Source organism: Bombus pyrosoma, linkage group LG7 (assembly GCF_014825855.1).
Source record: "Bombus pyrosoma isolate SC7728 linkage group LG7, ASM1482585v1, whole genome shotgun sequence".
NCBI classification, from domain to species: Eukaryota; Metazoa; Arthropoda; class Insecta; order Hymenoptera; family Apidae; genus Bombus; species Bombus pyrosoma.
The window spans coordinates 3919196-3937766 of NC_057776.1; the positions used below are offsets into that span (position 1 = coordinate 3919196).

General features: G+C 38.5%; 1 protein-coding gene across 2 annotated transcripts in view; it reads right to left on the reverse strand.

Moving 5' to 3' along the window:
- The window catches only part of LOC122569750 (doublesex- and mab-3-related transcription factor A2), a 32388-nt gene that overhangs the window by 13266 nt on the left and 551 nt on the right, over window positions 1–18571 (reverse strand). Inside the window, exons 1-2 of one of the 2 annotated variants that reach the window (XR_006317567.1) lie at window positions 16356–17535; window positions 14095–14446 (exon numbers count right to left, since the gene is read on the reverse strand). Coding sequence is in view for 1 of the 2 variants with exons in the window: in XM_043731289.1 (XP_043587224.1) it covers window positions 14095–14446; window positions 16356–16625 (622 nt within the window). In the remaining variant the exon portion in view is untranslated. Of the gene's footprint in view, window positions 1–14094; window positions 14447–16355; window positions 18542–18571 lie in introns of those variants that run through there. The other variant, XM_043731289.1, reaches the window with a different exon arrangement.

An 18571-nucleotide genomic window follows, 5' to 3' on the forward strand; every position in this document is an offset into this window, starting at 1 on the left:
CCACCGAGCTTTGTCCTTCCTCTGTGTTCTCTTTCAGCGAGTTACACCGCGAGATAATATGGCAGATTTGAAGAATCAAGTTTTGAACCAACTTCAAGAAGATAAGAAGTTTAATCCTTGCTCTCATCTCAGCAAGCAAAATGGCTTTCAAGGTTTTAAGAATCATAAAATTTGAAAAGAGAATTGCGTATTAACGATTCCTTTGTATTGTAGTTTCTTTGAATTTAAGATAGTCAAATTTGCCGATAGAAAGACACTATCGGGTTGGAAATCATTCGGGCAATTTGGAGACATTGAACGAAATTTCTCAACCAACAACGGAAACATTGAAACCAAATATCTGAAAATAGAATGCCCATTGAAATATAATTTTCGTGCCGATGCATACATCTCTAATGTGAAAGTTTACTTTCATGCGTAATTTAATTTACCTCTCACCCTATTTTTTCTAATCATTTACAATCTACTTTGCCCTATTCTTCTGTTCCTCTTATGCTTTGCGTTTGTATTCCTGCCAAGATTACCAAAATTTGGAACACCGAACGTATACTGAACCAAGATACATACATCGAAGACTAAAATTAAATACAGTAGAGCGTCAATTATATTATCGGAACCTCGATTATCCGAGTCATCAATTATGCGAGTCAGTATTTGATCGTGAAATGAATTCATGTTTCATCGTCGATATCGCCATCAGTTCTTGTAACCGGTCAGATTGTTTTAAAAAATAGACTTTCTTGACATTAATATATGTAATTATTATGTATTGTATATATTTGTTCTTCTTATTCGTGTGAAAAGCTATATCTAGATAAGTATGTAATAAATGCACGTATATCGTTATTTCAAAGCACTTATTCAAAAATGAATTAATATTTTGCGTAGTACACAACAAATTTCAAATTGCAGCAGTAATACTCCTGTATTCAATAAGTAATTTTAGGATTAATTTCTACAGCTATCAACTGGGTAATTCGATTTTCCGAACCACCTCAGTCTCAACTGATTCGGATAATTGACGCTTTATTATATTTAAAAACAGGATATCTATCGAAATATAATTTTCATTCCAATTCCCACACGTTCCCAATACGAACCTAACCTAATTCACCTCCTTTCCTCTTTTTTTTAATCGATTACAATCTACTCCTTCCAAGTTTCCTTCTCTTCTTATTCTTCAAGTTTCTACTCCTCCCAAGATTTTTCCGCAATATTTAAAACACTAATCGAATATTGAGCTCAAATACGTATATCGAACACTAAAAACAAACATCTAAAGACAGAATATCCATCGAAATATAATTTTCATTAGAATTCCTACACATGTCATGTGAACCTAACCTAATTCGACACTTTTTCTTTTTTTCTGCACAATTATAATCTATTCCTACTAGTTTCCTTCTTATTATTATTCTTCACGTTTGTACACCTCCCAAGATGTTTCTCCAAAATTTCATACACTAATCGAATATTGGCCTCAAATACGTATATCGAACACAAAAACAAATATTTGCAGACAAAATATTCATCGAAATATAATTTTCATTAGAATTCCTACACATGTCATGTGAACCTAACCTAATTCGACACTTTTTCTTTTTTTTCTGTACAATTACAATTTACTCCTTCTAGGTTTTCTTTTCTCTTTATTCTTCACGTTTGTACTCCTCCCAAGATTGTTCCCCAAAATTTGAAACACTAATTGAATATTGGGCCCAAATATATATATCGAACACTAAAAACAAAATATTGATCGAAACATAGTTCTCATTTCAATTGTCACATATTCCCAATGCGAACCTAACCTAATTCACTTCCTTTTCTCTTTTTTCTAATCAATTACAATCTATTCCTTTCAGTTTTCCTTTTCTCCTTATTCTCCATATTTGTATCACTTCCAAAAGTTTTTCCAAAATTTGAAATACTAACTGAATACTAAACCAAATATCTCAACCAAAATACACATATGTATATCGAACACGAAAACCAAATACCTAAAAACAGTATATCCATCGAAATATGATTGTCATTCCGACGTGAACCTAGCCCCATCACCAATGCGAACCTAACCTAATTCAGTCCTTTTCCTCTTTTTCCCAGCACACACTACTCTCTCCAACCGCCTTCTACTCCATTCTCCACCTTTTCTTCTTTTTCTTCTTCTTCGTCTCATCCACCCTCTTTATCTCGGGCCGCTTTCCTCACGCTCTCAATACTTGCCTTTCTTCAGCTCAGCCCTCGACCGCGCCGATTTCCCCGCGTTGATTTTTGTCGCGGCGAGGCCACGGATCGCCGGGCCTCTGCTATTTTCCGGGCGTATCGATACGTAATAATGAGAAGTCCTTTTCACGTTCGTCGCTCGTTCTTCCGGCGCGTGCACGATGCACGCTGCACCGCACCCGATTTACTTCGCCATCCACTGGCTGCCTCGGTAACTGGAATGTATTACGAAGCTCTCGCCGACCAAACGTCTTTTTTTCAACGCGACTCCCCGTCGCATCCGATTAATTAATCTCACGGCGATCGGCCCAGGAATGTTTTCACCCGCTTTTTAACCATCCACACGTCCCCACCCCTTTTCTACTCTGGTTTTTATTCGTCGATAGGAAAGAAGGAACGAGAGCTGTATTTTACTACATCCAGCTGCTGCTGGATCTGATTCTCTGATGCCTGGTCTTCATCGCGTTCGGCATGAATGAGCGTTCCCCGACTAGATTTTACGTGGAATGTGATTGCACCATATAACTGAGTGTTTGAGGTTTGCTGATGTTTTTTTATAGTTTCAAGTGATAGCGTTGTTTGATGCTGATGGCGGTTTACCATGATGTTTGACTTCGTGTTTGATAAGTACTTCAAATTTTGGAAAAAGAATCTTGGAAGGAATACAGACGGAAGAAAAATAAGAAAAGGCGAACTAGAGGAATATTGGGTTGGCAACTAAGTGATTGCAAATTTTGTCAATACCACCTAATGACAAAATCCGCAAGTACTTACTTGCCAATCCAATAGATTCTAATTGGTTAGAAAAGAGAGAGGAAAGAGCTAAATTAAACTAGGTTCTTCTATATGATTTGGTACAAAAATTATGTTTATGAATTATTGATATATATTAATTTATATGTAAATAATAGATACTGCGTTTTTGAATATCTGCTTCTAGTGCTCGATGTATTTTAATTTTAACACCACTTTCTATATATTTCAGCCTTTTGCATATAAAACCAGGGAGAAGAATCACGAAAAAAAACTACTTCACTAAAGAACAACGCACAAGACAAAAGCTAAAGTGGAAAGAAAGACAAACTAACAGGAAGAATCAACAATACACTAAGGTCATCCGATGCACGTAAGAACCACATAACATATGACGAAGGAAAAGAAGGAAAACCATGATACATAAGATCTTGGTATATGGCAGAGAGCCGAGTTAAACGACACAGCGAGCAACAGCCCGATCAGTCATTAAATCGTCGCGATTCCCCTTTTGTTTCCACGTTGGGACGTGTGGGCGTCGGGGTTTATCCGTCCGTGTGTTTTCGTGTTTCGCCGGCGAAAGGGGTGCAAAAACCGGGTGCTCCGCACCCAAAGTTAGAAAGGGATGCCTATACACGTTCCACCCCCTCCTGGTCCCTTTTTCATTCTCGATTCGATGGCTATAGGGGTGGTTAAAGAGCCTCGCGACAAGCTACCAAGCGAAAAAATAACGGAGACAGAACTAGATAGAATGAGAGAGAATGATCGTGAATATAAGCGGTGAGGGGCGGAGAGACACAAAAAAAGAAGAAAGAAAGAAAGAATAGGGTGGGGGTGGTGGCAAGGGTGAACCGGTGGAGAGCGATCGGGCGTAACGTTTTTAATTGTTTCGCGCCCAGCCGCCTTTTGTTTCGGCGTTTATGCCTCGTAAACGGTTGCTGAACGCCAACAGGGCCACGGGGGAGGCCACGTTTCCACCTCTGATTCTCTTCTTTTTCACCTCCTCGTGCTCCTTCTTCCACCCTTTCAACCCGATTTCCGCCATCTCGCGCTTTCCCTCCACAAACCCTCCATCGTGGAAGTCTCTGATTTATCCTGAGCTTTTACATGCATATATAGTGGCTACACAAAGTATCGACGCATCATTGTACTTATTGTTGCATTTAATCAGGTACCAATTAGTCAGGTTCAAGTACAATACATAGGTATATATATGTCGGAGATGAAAGGACATCGGGGCCTTTCTTTTGGAACGTTTGGGAAGGTCCCCAATACTTTAGTCCAGATTTTTTATTACAGCTGTACTTAAATAATAAAACTGAGAAATAATTGTTTATGATCTAATCCGAGTATTATGACAGTGGGCTTGGGCTCGAAGTGACATAACGGGTCACTGAACGTAGCCACGGTCACGGAAGGGACGTGTACCTGACAGAGGTATGGAATAATTATATAGCTCTCCTTAAAAACGAAGATTGACCCGAGAGGTACGGAGAGGAGTATATAAGGACAGTTCCACTTGGACTGCGGTTCAGTTCATTCAGATAAGTTCTACTTGTACGTTCTTTTTTTTTCTTTTTTTAATAATTTCAATTCACAATTTGTCCAATTTGGACATTTGGTGAATCTTTTTAGCTGTTTGATTATCGTGTGGGTGGCTACCCCCAGCGGGGTACCATCTTCGTGTTTGTTAGGTTATATCCTTTGTGAACTTGTACGTTGAGTCACACCAAAATCGTGTATCACATCGCATTCGTCATCCCGTTGACCGTGGTTTCGTTATCGAACCTAAATTCATTGTCATCGACATCTCGATCATTCAATCGCCGTTATTACTTGCTACACTCTGTAATAATCACATTGATATCAGTAAATATCATCTATAGTACATCACAACGATTCACGTGAAGATTCATTATACGCCTCTAATGTAAACCCGAAATATATATATACATACAGGATCTGGTCTTATAACACGTAAAAAGCGGGCACGACGTGATTCCTTGTGGAAAAACAAGAAAATAATATAAAATAAAATTTGTTCCTCCTCGACTTGGTCTTCGATAATGTTGAAGGTCACTGCTTTTAAGAAAACTCTACATCTGGTCTTTTTAACTTTCTAAAGCATTGAAGCCATCGACAGCGCATAGACAAAAGACTGCGACGAAGGCAGGCCATAAACAGTCGAAAGGCGACGTTGGCTTCAGGGTTTTTCAGTTACAGAGTAACACTGCTAGTGTGCGGATCTGGACCAGCTCATATTATTATTTCAATCTTTGTATCTTTTTCATAGATTCCGTATTTCAAATATATTTTTCTACCTTATAATTTATCCACGCGTCTCTCTCATTATACATCTAATAACCTCAACGGATAAAATGCGGAAAAATCGAGTTTGTAAATTTATCAAGTATACTTGAACTTGGCTAATTACCGACTGGATTTAACCAATTTACTGCGTTCGACGTGCATACACGTCAATGTAAAACTTTATTTAAAAAATAAAAAAAATTTAATTCAAAAAATTACCATTTACTATGAAAGCTGTAAATTTTAGTAGAAAGTGATATAAATGACATTTAGTGGTATGTTTCCTTTACGCTTCCAGTGAACCCAGTATGTACTTTATAAAAAAAGTTTGATTATTTGATTATTCCCATTAATGCATATATCGGCTATTCCCCGAACTGTTTTGTGTACTTCACTGCGTATATCGGGTATTTTCCAAACTGTTTTGCCTACTTTACTGCGTCCATCGGGAAGTCTTGGAAGCGCTATACTCCTTCTAAAATGAGTCGTTTTGAAATGAAGTCTCGCGTATTACGCGAAAGTCAATCTGGATACATTTGGAATTTCTGTATATACATTGAAAAAGATACAGATTATGGTAAAAATTATCCTAAATATAAGGCCACAATTCGCATCGTTCTGCAACTCTGCGATTCTATTACACGACCTATTACACCAAGCGTTTAGAGTATATGCGAATAGCTGGTACACCAGCATAAAACTCGCGAAATAGCTATGTGTCTTTAAGACAGATATTGTTGGTACTTTGCGACAAAAGAGACTCGATGTTCCTCGAGATATAAAAACATCTTCATTAAAAAAGGTGTATTGCAAGATATAAGAACAAAATAATGCTATTGATGTGCCGAGATAAAAGAGACGTACTGCTCCTTAGTGAAATTTATAACGCTAATATGATGGAAATAGGGAAGCGAGGCGTTAGAGTGAGGAAATCGACGAGGAAGTGGGCGGCGTGGACAGAAGCGATGGAATAATTACATCATATACACTTACAAGAAAAATACAAGAAAAAGGACGAGAAAGTATTATAAGAAAATATTTCTCCACCTCGTAGAAGTTATGTGTCCGAACTCTTGCGTATTATATTAAAAACATAACAGAAAACTATTTCGATTAAAATTTTTTCTCGAATTGTGTTGAGGAAATTGTCGAAGAATGTGCAATTTAGCAAGCACAAGCTTTGAATATTGGTCGACCAACTGCAGCTGCAAAACCTACACGTCTCATCGGAAAATATGTCCTCAACTTTATACCAACTACAATATCAAAAGCAAATTCACCGCGAATATGTGAAGTTCTGCTCAAAAAATGGAATCCGTAAGAGTCAGAGTGAAGCCACGTGTTTGACCCGAGAAATGCCACTCTTGCTTTGAAAAATACCACACTGAAATCAACTGAATTTCTTCGATTTTGTTTCTTTAATTTTTCTTGTTTGTGAATTTTATTTTCTGGCAATTTTTAAGTTTTGCAATAACCTTTTCCAACAATGAATTGTTAATTTTTTATCGAATAAAAATGTAATTCTTCCTCGTTTTGCATTACTTTTTTCGTAAAATCTATCATGAGAGCATTTATTTAAAATCGTTTGATTTTATCCGCGCACCCCGTCAGGGATTTCTGAAACGAAACTCCGCGGTTAACAGGTTAAATAATCAATAGGACGTAATTCGAAATACGAAAATAAGTAAAGAGTGTAAGATAAAATTTGTCCGTTTAATGCGTCATTTTCAAGAAAATAGAGTTTGAACGTGTTTAATTAAGAATCGGCATAGTACGTGCATACGATAAATTTTCCGATTTATTTTTCTTGGAAACAAAGCGGCTTATGAGAAATTGTTATTCTACATTTTCAAGTTATTTTCGCACGTAAAATCACCTCCTCTTGATTATTTAGCCCAGAATTAGTGACGTTCGAATATACTTGTATTTTATGAAATTTTTAAATACCGACTTAAATATTTTCAAATTCGATTTTTGTCGAAACCTACGCCGAGAATGAAAAAATGTTACTCTATATTTTTTTCCTACTTTTCCATAAGAAATTACGTCGCGCGTGCTTTTACATTTTATTCGGCCAGATCTTGTATATTTTTATATAATAATAGGCTTAGCTTTATAAACCTTGTATGTGTGAAATCAACTGTGAAGAAGATAGAAGTATGTGTGAGTTTCAGAAGATATTGTAAAACCAAGTCCATTTCCGGGCTGTGAAGCCGAAATTTAATAAAGCAACAAGTACATTCAATTTTGCATCACTTAGTAATGTGCACAAAGGATATAATCTAACAAACACGAAGATGGTACCCCGCTGGGGGTAGCCACCCACGCGATAATCAAACAGCTAAAAAATTTCATCAAATGTGCAAATTGGACAAATTGTGAATGTAAATTATTAAATAAAAAAAAAACACTTAGTAATGTTCTCATATGGCTACAAATATTTTGTATCATGGAAATGAAACTTCTAAAAGGGTAGCTTAAAAATGCTTCGTTCGAAAGTAAGGACACGTGCAAATACCTTTTGTAACCACTGTACTTTCAGTAACCATTATTATACTTATGTACCCAATGTCTAATGAATTTTTGAAAGCGCACAGAAAACAAAATCGCAACAATCGCGTAGTAACGTCGCTTAAATAATTCCATCAACGCAACGTGAGGCACCTCTAGCCGAAAAATACGTATCTCAGTAGCAACGGATGGATTAAATACATACAAAATTCCGTACAAAATATGTAAAATACATCGAAGCAATGCTAAAAGTTAAATCTCGCTATATTATAATCATTATTAATTGTCATTATTATAATATTCAGCATACCCAATTAATACAGTTAAATACGCAGTTCAACGAAAGAAAACAGCCGATCTACAACTAAAAACGAAGCACTCCGAGTCTCTAATATCTTCCACAGCGTCTTAATTTCACGTGGTCGGAGATCCAGCTCAATTTCTCTCTGAAAACCCTATTCGATGAAAAGATCGTGATAAGCGATACCTTTGGACGTAATTAAAAAGAGCGCGGCTCGCGTAACTGTTCATCGACGGGAGTGCAGATGTAACAAAAGGAAGAAGAAGCCCTTTCGACGATAGAGCACACGTTTGATTAACCACCGCCGCTTTCTTTCTTCCTTCTTCGTCGTTGAACAGAGAAAAATATAGTGGAAAAGCGGGAGGATGGTGGTCGGTGAAGACTTCCGAATAACATTTTTAAATTGGAAAAGCGATCCAGAGACTGGTGCAATGAGAGGAAACCATCGAGGATGAATATAAAACACTTTGATTCCATTTCCATGGCTAGCTTCCTCTTTGCTACTACCCTCTCACCTCTTTCTCTCGGCGAGTGAATATTCCTCTGGTCGACGAATCGTTCGCGGAGAAATGGAACCTGTGATGCAAAGATCAAGGATTTGACGAGTTCGTGATACGTTTGGTTCGCTACTCGAACACGAATATCCGACGTTGATTCGTGGGTTACAGACGATGATCATCCGACAAACCCATTATCGATGCGCGTTTCTTTCGACGTAAGAAGCATCTATATATGACACAAATATTAAAATACAATATAAAATATTAAAATACAAATATTAAATATATATTTCGTATGCTATACTTTAGCCGGCAGTATATTAGCATAGGACATAGTAACTTTACAATGATATTTTGTATCATTGCATTTGAATGAGAATACAATTTTTATAGGATGTACAAAGAGACTGTTAAGTTACTGTATGCGTGAGCGTACCTGAATACTATTAATATTTTAATCTTTATTTCGCAGCTAGCTGATTGTATATCCGCCTAATTTCTACTTGACGTTTAGACTACGCTATATCTGCTTAATTCCCACCTTATACCTAGACTGCATATCTACCTAATCTTTACTTCGTATTCTTGTGTATATTTCAGTCATAATTTTTCAACATATAGTTGCGTTAATGGCTATAACATTTATATTCTAAAATAAGTAATTATCCTCAACTTTTACTCTTCGTTACTTTTCATTGGCAATATACATAATTCTTCTGCGACATCTCTCTTCCGTACCTTGGAAATACTACAACTTATATCATATATACTACAATTACTACTTCATTTACGTGTTCTTAATAACGTTACATTAATACAACTTTTCACACGTTATAACACCGTTCCTAATCCTTAATGGATTAATAAACCACTACACTATAATATACCATAACATACAAAGGTTATAACGAGTCATATAGCGTGAAGAATCATGTACAGAAACGAGGATTTCCAGGAAAGTTCATGATCGAGAGCATGGATCCGTGGATCACTGTCTAACATTGGTATACGTCTGATAAAAAGAGGGACGACTGGCAGGAGTTTTGTTCAAACACACTCGGGGAAACGTGCTTCCACGGCGGCGTTGCACGTGTACGTGCATTCGTAGGACCGGCTACACCTATGCAAATAGGTAGGAATAGTCCGTGACCGGGCTCTTCTGTTCCGCGAAGCCGTGCTGACTCTTTGCAAACAATGTTACCAGGCACGTCGCCGGAACGTAAGTAGCCGGCCCCCATCGTGGATTTCATCTCCTTCGTTCTATCGTCGATAAGCCTTCGTAATTATTCGTGCCACGTTCGCCATTCTTTCTACGAGTGGACAAACTCGTTGCTAGGGCTCCGTACAAATTGCAAATACCTGAGACTTGTGGTATACTATGACCCTAAGAGACCTCGTGTTGTTAGAAATAACGGACTGCATAGAGGTTATTGTAGGCGGAAATGATGCAGCCAAGTCATCAAACAAAACGTTAAGTAGGATTTGTAATTTATTAATTTGCGATTAATATACTTCAACTTTGTCTTGCAACAAAATTATTCATCGTATTAGACAGTTCCTGCTATCTAATCCTATCAATGGTAATCGCTAAAGATGGTAATTTGTAGAATTTGTGACTTGTACAATTTCGTATTCATATTATTTCAACAATATTAATATTATTAATCATGTTATTAATAAAATGAATGGTTCGTGATCTTCCCCTAATAGATACATTTCCCCCCATAGATTCTTCCCAACCAACAATCAACAGTAATATCGAGAAACCATAACTATCTCCCATCTGTGATAAAAGATATTTCTCAACTGACGTTATCAACCACCAGCAACACAGCCATCGTTCAATCTACCATCCCTGCGCATCACAATCTCAAACATTGTCTTTGGCAACAGATGCTGCCGTCGCGTCGCTTTGACCAGCCAACGATGACAGGGAAAACTGGAAAAAGTTTCCTCGACGTCGCCACAGAAGATCCCTTTAAACAGATTCTGTTGAACGCGATATCATCGTACTGCACGGGTAGAAATCGGAGGAAGAAGAAGCGAGGCAGAGCTTAAGCACTGGAGGGTTGGAGAAGATCGGTGCCGAGGGCGAACGTTGCACGGTCGAGTGAAATAATTTCCTGGTGTCCTCCGCAGCCACGAAAGAGGAAGAACGGAAGCGAACTGGTCTTTCACAAAGTTTCTTGGACACTCGAAGAAGCTTCTACTGTGAGAAACTGGCTGGATAATGGTCCCCGGGGTTAGACGAAGGAGAGACCAAGTGATCCTTCGGGAGATAAAGGGTGTACCGCGCGCGTACACACAAAAGGAACGTTCTTCCATTTCGCGTGTGTACGACCCGGTACAAAGCGCATCCTACCTAATATTCGAGAAGTCCTCCCTGGAAAGACCAAATCTACGTCGCATCCTCCTGTTACGAGTAATCGTCTCTCCGTGTAAGTATATTGTCCCGTTTTAACGATATACATATAGTACTTACATACGAATATGTAAGTCGAATTATGAATATGCAAAACAAATTTGATAATATCATTGGAGAAACGCACACTGCCGGCTATGAATATAATTGGATACTTTCTGAGTAGTGCGGAGTAAATATTTTTCAATTGCTTTTAGCTCTTAGTTACTTTATTGTAAATTTCTGAATTTATCTATATTATAGGTATCCTATAATGGGAAAGACTAAATAATGTAAAATTCGTTAAAGCTTTTCGATAAGAGCAAGGAGAACATCCTGTGTAATACTTACGGCCGGTATAATAGTATATTGATGGAATTATTTCAATATTTTCGTATCTCTTGCAAAAAATAATGTATTCAAATTTATGTTACTGCTCATTCACTTACTGGTCTCGCAGAATATGATTATTACACTGCTGTTTTTTTTTCTTTTTTTGAACTAAGTGTAATGTCACATATAACGAATGCAATATTTTTAATATTTTACATACTTTTGCATGTGCATTTCGTATATTTTAATTTCTCATACATGCATATAACATCGACAGTCTTAATACGATTAATTTAATTGTTATTATAAATTATTATAAATATACATTAATTTATAGTTAGTATATTTAGTCTCAAAGTCAAATTATAGTCAATCAGAGGTTTATATCCCGGTACAAGAATGTAGCGTGTAAAATATTTTAGGAGAAAAGTAAGAAAAATTGAACGTTTATCTATATGTTTATGATTTGTATATGATTTGATATCAATCAAAACCCAAAAAGTTCACGAGCTTTAAAAACCAATTTCGACAATTCAAATTCAAAACTCAGGGTCAGAATCTCGTCTAAAAGATGTACAAGACGGTATCATCGTGGAAGGCGCTCTCGAAAAGCGACTAGGAAAAGAGCGAGAGTGCATGAACCCTCTCTTGGCAACCTCAGGATCTTCGACCTAGCAAGAATACAGGAGATCATCGAACCAACCAACAAACCAGTCGAGAATCCCCCGCGGTGGTAGGCACTGGCCCGAGAAATTCAATTACGGCTAAACTTCTCGACTGAAGACGCGCCTCGTCTGTACACACTACTGTAAGCACTCTGTTTCGAAGATCGAACCAGGAGGAGATATCCTGTGTGTATTACTCGTGCGACCCTTCTCCACCTTTCACAGAGGGATGAGAGACCTGCTGTGTGTCGACCAAGTCTAAGGACGGAGGCGTAGGTGTAATTGAAACCCAGCGAAATCGAAGTTTCCATCTCCATGATTTTAAGATCCTCACGAAAGTCGAAGGAGACAGGAAAAACGATTGTGAAAAGTATTAAAAAGTGATTTCTTGTCTATCGCAAAAAATTCTAGAAAGCAGCTATATTATTTTCTGTATTGTACATATTTGTTGTTAACAGATTATGGATGTTCGTGGATTTTATTGGAAATTCAATTATAGAAAAATGAATAGAATATAGAGAAATATTCAGAGATCTACAATCTATTCCACTAGTTCTAGTGTATTAGGTTTTTACTATATTCTATATTTACTATAAAAATATCAGAAAAGATGTATATTCCTACTGATAATACCATTGCCCAAAGTTTCCTACTAATCCCATTGCTCTTACCAGCTGTAAAAGTTCAAAAGGCGAGATTCTCAAATTTCCTAAACCCTAGATTACAAAAACAGGAGACTCAGACAACCAACGTCACTTACTCTTTATGCTCTTGTAACCAATGGCTATTCCGACAATTCCACAAACTGCGATAAGAGCAGCAAAAATATGACACGCGACCAAGAGTAGAACGTGCGTGAGAGTACGAGAGAAAGAGGAAGAAAGGAAGAAAGAGAGAGAGAGAGAGAGAGAGAGAAAGAGATAGAGCGCATGCGCTTAGCACGGTTGAGTTGCGTACGAGTGCCCATTAGGAACGTGCGTGAACATACGCGACTAAATAGGGCAAGTGGCCAGAGACCATAATGTTAAGTAAATAATGGCCAAACTCCTGGCCCCTTATTATACCACTCAAAGCTTAAAGTCTCGTATACTCGTTAGTGGCGGCTTTTTCTTCCTTTTCCTTCTCCCACTCTCTTTCCCTTCCTTCTCTTTTTCTCATCTTTTTTTAATTCTCTGCGCACACGACCCTTCGCTCCTTCCTCGAGACTTCATTCTTTCCTTGCTAGGCTCATTCTCACCCTGGAGTGCATACGCGTGTGCTTTTCACCTTCCCATCAGAACGAAAAGTGCGTGCCACTCTTGATTTACGTGAGGCTGGCCAACTCATCGCGCGCGCAATTTCGACGATGACCCACCTGTTTGGTCTCAATGATCGCTGGTATTATGCGCATAAAAGGACGAATAAACGTATCAAGTATTTATATGTTAATAATATTGCAAATATTTGCTGGTATTACCAAACAAATATGCCACGCACATCTTGTATTGTGTATAGAACTGTGCAGAATGTTGTATAGATATCGCATAGAATTCTATCAATGATCGATTCCTCCATATCGTTATTATTAATGTTAAAATACGTAACGCGTGGAATACATACTATACTATACATATTCTCCAGTTGCAATTACTCTGAAATTACATTAATGTGAAATTTTATTGGAAATCAATGTCTTTATCGCAAATACCATGTTACATGTGATTAAAAATGTTATAGCCTTCGATTACAATATTCCGCAAATCCGAAGCCAAATTCCACAGTTTGTAGCTTCAACATACTCAACGTAATTAACATATCTTCCCAATTACAATAATCCGGAGGTAAAATTCCACTCGTTAATAATATTATTAGCAAATGATTCCTAAATATCGCCAATATTAAGTTGTGCATCGCGAGAAACCTTACATCCTCCATTCACGACATTCCGCAATTCCAAGTAAAATTGAACTCGCTCGCAAGCTGACTCACTAAATTGATTCCTTAATGTCACCATTTTCTATCAAGATATATTGTACATATGTATATGTATAACAGGAAACGTTGCATATTTCGAGTATAATATCGGTAATTGCAATTGCAAACTAAAATTTCACTCACCGCCAATTCCACCGGCGATCGACTCTTGTTTCTCGACCTTGGGCTGCCGATACTCGTCTTGGGGGAGTCTTTTCCGCTGTAGGAGACCGCAATCGGGCTGTTGGTGTTGGAGTTGCGTTTGGATATGCGCAGCGGCTGCCGCCGCCGCAGCAGCCGCAGCCGCCGGAATTGCCAGGCCGGCAGGACTCGCTACATGGGCCGGGTGCGGGGGCGGACTGCCAGCTGGAGTGGTAGCACTCGCTGCGCCAGGCAACACGGGTGCGGTGGTGCAGCTGCCCGCATTGTACTGCAATTGCAGGCCCAACTCGCGAGCTTCGCTTTCCTCCTGCGCCTGCTGCCTCCGTAACGCGACCTGTCGAATTGTTTCTTTGTCAGTTCAGGAATTGAAATTGCTAGGGAAAAGTGCGTTTTGATTTCTTTTTCTTTAACCTTCAAGTAATGACCATTGGATCATACGTCAGAACGCTCAAGCAAGGAATACGAATTAGAATATAGTAATTTAAAATTGAATAAATTAATGTAGACTATTGTGGTTCATATATGATCTAATGATATCAGTTGAGAATTAAGTTGAATTATTGATGCTCATTCTTGAGTGTAGAACTGAGATTCGTTGTGGGTGAAATAGGAGAAGTTTAGTTTTCATTGGTTCAAATGGCTATTTTTGAATTTTTGATGGAATTGTTTGGTTTATAAATCCTAGTTAGTTTTGGTTATCAAATATCAAAAAGATAAAGGAAAAAGTTATTTGCACCCTTCTACACAATAAAGCGAGTTTGTCAAGTTATAAATCGGAGGATGAAGATTTCTATTATAACCGTGTTTATGTACAATTTATAATTGTACATTTAATGGAGGGTAGATCAGTTAACTCGTAGTTTAGAGGTTTGCTTGAAAAACTGTACTATTCTAATGCGCTAAAATTTATTAACTCTGGTAACTTCTTTCTTATAAAGCACTAGTAATATTAGTTTAATGGTAAAGATAGAGAAATCAGTTGATGTTCGTATCATTTTTAGCTTCCCTATTACAATATTGACTATCTTAATGTAGTTACAAAGGCAGCGATATGAGTATTAAAATAACCTAACCTGTATAAGAGGGTATAAGGATCCTCAATTCAGGGCCTCGAGTGGGTTTAATGTTACGATCCAACGAGGATCAAAGTGATCAAACTACGTATTCAAAACATTATTCGTGACTCTTTGAAGAAATATAATGAGACGCTCGTACTTTAAAGACTAGGATTAAGAGTATCATTATTTCTAGAGTTCCAATAATGGTACAAGTGTTTAATTTTCTATTCGTGTTCAAAAGCATGTAAAACAGTAAGAGAAGAGTATCACATGTTTCGAAAGACCCTCGTGCCGATCCCAGTTGAATTAGTTCACACTTCCTTGATTGATTACACGATGTAAAATGAAAATCCGCCCTTTTAACACTTCTACCGCAATTACTTCTTGGTTTCCACTAATGAATTAAGATTTAGTTAACCTAAGTACACATATATGTACATATTCTTTAATTATTACAATAACAATTTTATCTATTTATTTTAACACGTTATCGAATCATTACTGGCTATGAACCTGTCACTATGTATTTTTTACTAGCGACAATATTATCTGGTAACCTGGTAACCAATGTTATGTTATGTGTACATAAACCAAAACAACCAATGTTACCTGGTAACATTTTTAAATTCAATCGTCCTTAAAGCATTCAAGTATAGCTAATCTTTAAAAAAAAGATTTTGATCGTAAAGCATCTAAATATAATTTCAACTAATAAGATAATGATTATGATGTATTTCGTATAACTTGCATAAAATGCATAGAATTTAAAATATGATTATATTGTAAAATTCTAAATAAAGTAATTATATGATGTAATATCTGTCTAAAGAACAGTGATGTTCGAAATAGATATTTGACCATTTAACGACAAACCATTGAAAAATATATACAATTGCGTTTATTTATTCTGTTTATTAGTAAAGGATATCTTTTTAAAGAAAATTAATACTTCTTGACAATCAAGGATAACCGTGTCACGACGTTTTATTTAACCTCACGTTCTTTAGAGCTTCTAGATATGTATCACTATACGAACTCTTCTCATTTATCAAACTTAATACATCACTATTTGAACAATTCTTACAAATCATTATGTTATCCAAACAAACTATTATTCTCACAGATTTTATCGAAATCGAACAATAATTCGTCTTGTTTGACAAAGATTTTATAACAACAGTTTACCTGGGCAGCCATAACCCGTTGTCTCTCAGCGATCAGTGTACATTTAGCACACACGCAGTCCCGCCAACGACAGTACCGTTTGTGACCCTTCAACGCGGAAACAACGCCGTGATTACGGCATCTCGCACACTTTGGTGTCCTTTGGTATCTCTCGGCACTGGCACGAAGGAAGAACGCGGCTGGTAGCACGTGATGTTGTTGCTGCTGTTGCTGATGTTGCATCAATTGACCAACGTCGACACCAAGACCGACACCCCGCGGTAACGACATTGTTTCAATATATAATGAACAACAATCGAATCAACGTGATCAATGAGAAACGTAAAAAACAAAAAAAAACAAAACCAGTGAATGACCACTGTACGAAAGAGCGATAAAATCAACAAGGATCACGGATCAGTAGACATCGTCATTAAACTCACAACAGAATAGGCTCGATCACCGAGGACAATCGTTTTGGGCCGAGCATAAAGCCCAGTTCGCACTGACACGCGTCGCTCCCATTCTAACACCCGTCGCGTAAAATCGTTCACTACCGAGTATTTCTCATAACCGATTTATTAACTCACGTAACCGATATTTCTATCAGTACATATATTTTATCGTTTCCAGGATATGCACACTGTATATGTATACTTCGTATATTTGGCCGCGTCAGTGGCCACACTGAATCATTGGTCGATAAAGGAGGCCCACAGCGTTAAGCGGTACACGGGCTCTTCTTACTTCAACCGAAGAAATCACATTTAACGCTGTTCGGTAGAAACTCTCGAACCGGCACCGTACAGCGAAACGAGGAACGAGAGGACGAGAAAGAGAGAGACGGATATAATAGAGTGAAAGAAAGAAGAAAGACGGAGGAAATGGTATACCAGTTGGGCGAAGAGAGATAGCTCTAATAGCACGCGCACGCGCCTACACTTCCGAAAGTTCGCCGGCAGAGAAGAGCGGCGGCACCGCTCGTACGGGTGTCGGGGTACGAAATGCGGAATCGCCCCGACTCCTCTCGCAGCACTCTCTCTCACTCTCTGGGCATTGTCAACAATTGCAGCATCCCGGGAGAGTCGATTCAGGTAGCGTGGAGAGACAGAGAAGCGGTGGCGGTGATGGTGTCAGCAGCAAAGAGGGAGCTGAAGGCGGACGAATAAGGAGGTGGGGGGCGCGCTCACGCGGAGGAGGGGAGTAGGGAATATCGAGGGGCGGGAGGGGACTTTTAGAATGTCGCGAGGGGACCAGGAAGCAGTCAAGAGGGCAGAGAAGAACGAGACGAGGGAAAGAGAGAGGAGATGGATAGAGATAGAAACGGAAAGTGTAGAGGAAAAACGTGGAAGAAGGTGGAAAAGTGAAGAGGAGAGGGGTACCGTCCGGGTGGGAATACAGTAATACGAAAAGAAACGAATGAGCACGAAAGAGACCGACGTTAAAGCGAAGTGGAACGTTTAGGAGAGAGATGAATAGGCAAAAGAAGAAAGAAAGAGTGAGAGGGGAAAGAGAGAAGGAATTTACCAGGGAGGGATAGGGCAGAAACTAACAGCCCCTCCACAGTTGCGCGAAATAAAACACTGTGCCACAGTGTTCCACCCCGGGGCTTCGGCCAAACGCAAAGCCGCGCTTAGGCACGGCCACGCCCGCGCATCTACCCGATTGGCCGAACATGCTGTTCCACCAAGATGTTAAGAGTTTATATCTGGCTCGGGGTGAAAGGGGGACATACCTAACCACGTACCCACCTACCTACTCACCCTCGATAAACTATGCGTACAGAAGCGCGTATCAGACGTGTGTATTTTCTATCGTGCTGGTGGAGGCAAAACGGACAAACACATTACTCTTTTATTTAAAACCCGTTCCAACGTAAAATACAATGCGAGCGATGCTCAGACGTTTCTCTCTATGCTCCGCCTTTTGTTTCGTCGGGACTGTTTTTAACCGTACGCGCCTTCTTCGTCCCTTTCGTAGAAGGAATATATCCTTTCTCTTTCTTTTTTTTATTTTTCTCCTTTTTTTTCCTTATTCCTCCACTTCTTTCTTTTTTTAAATCTTTATCTTTCTCTTTTTCCTTTTTTACCTCGATTCGCTCGGTCACGATTGCTCGCGGTTAGTCCGTCTCTTTTCGCTTGTTTCTCTTTCCTTTTTTGCTGTTCTTCTCCGTTTCTTTCTTTTTCAGATCCATCGAGTTCCACTCTCTGTAAACCACACGGGCACACAACGTCATA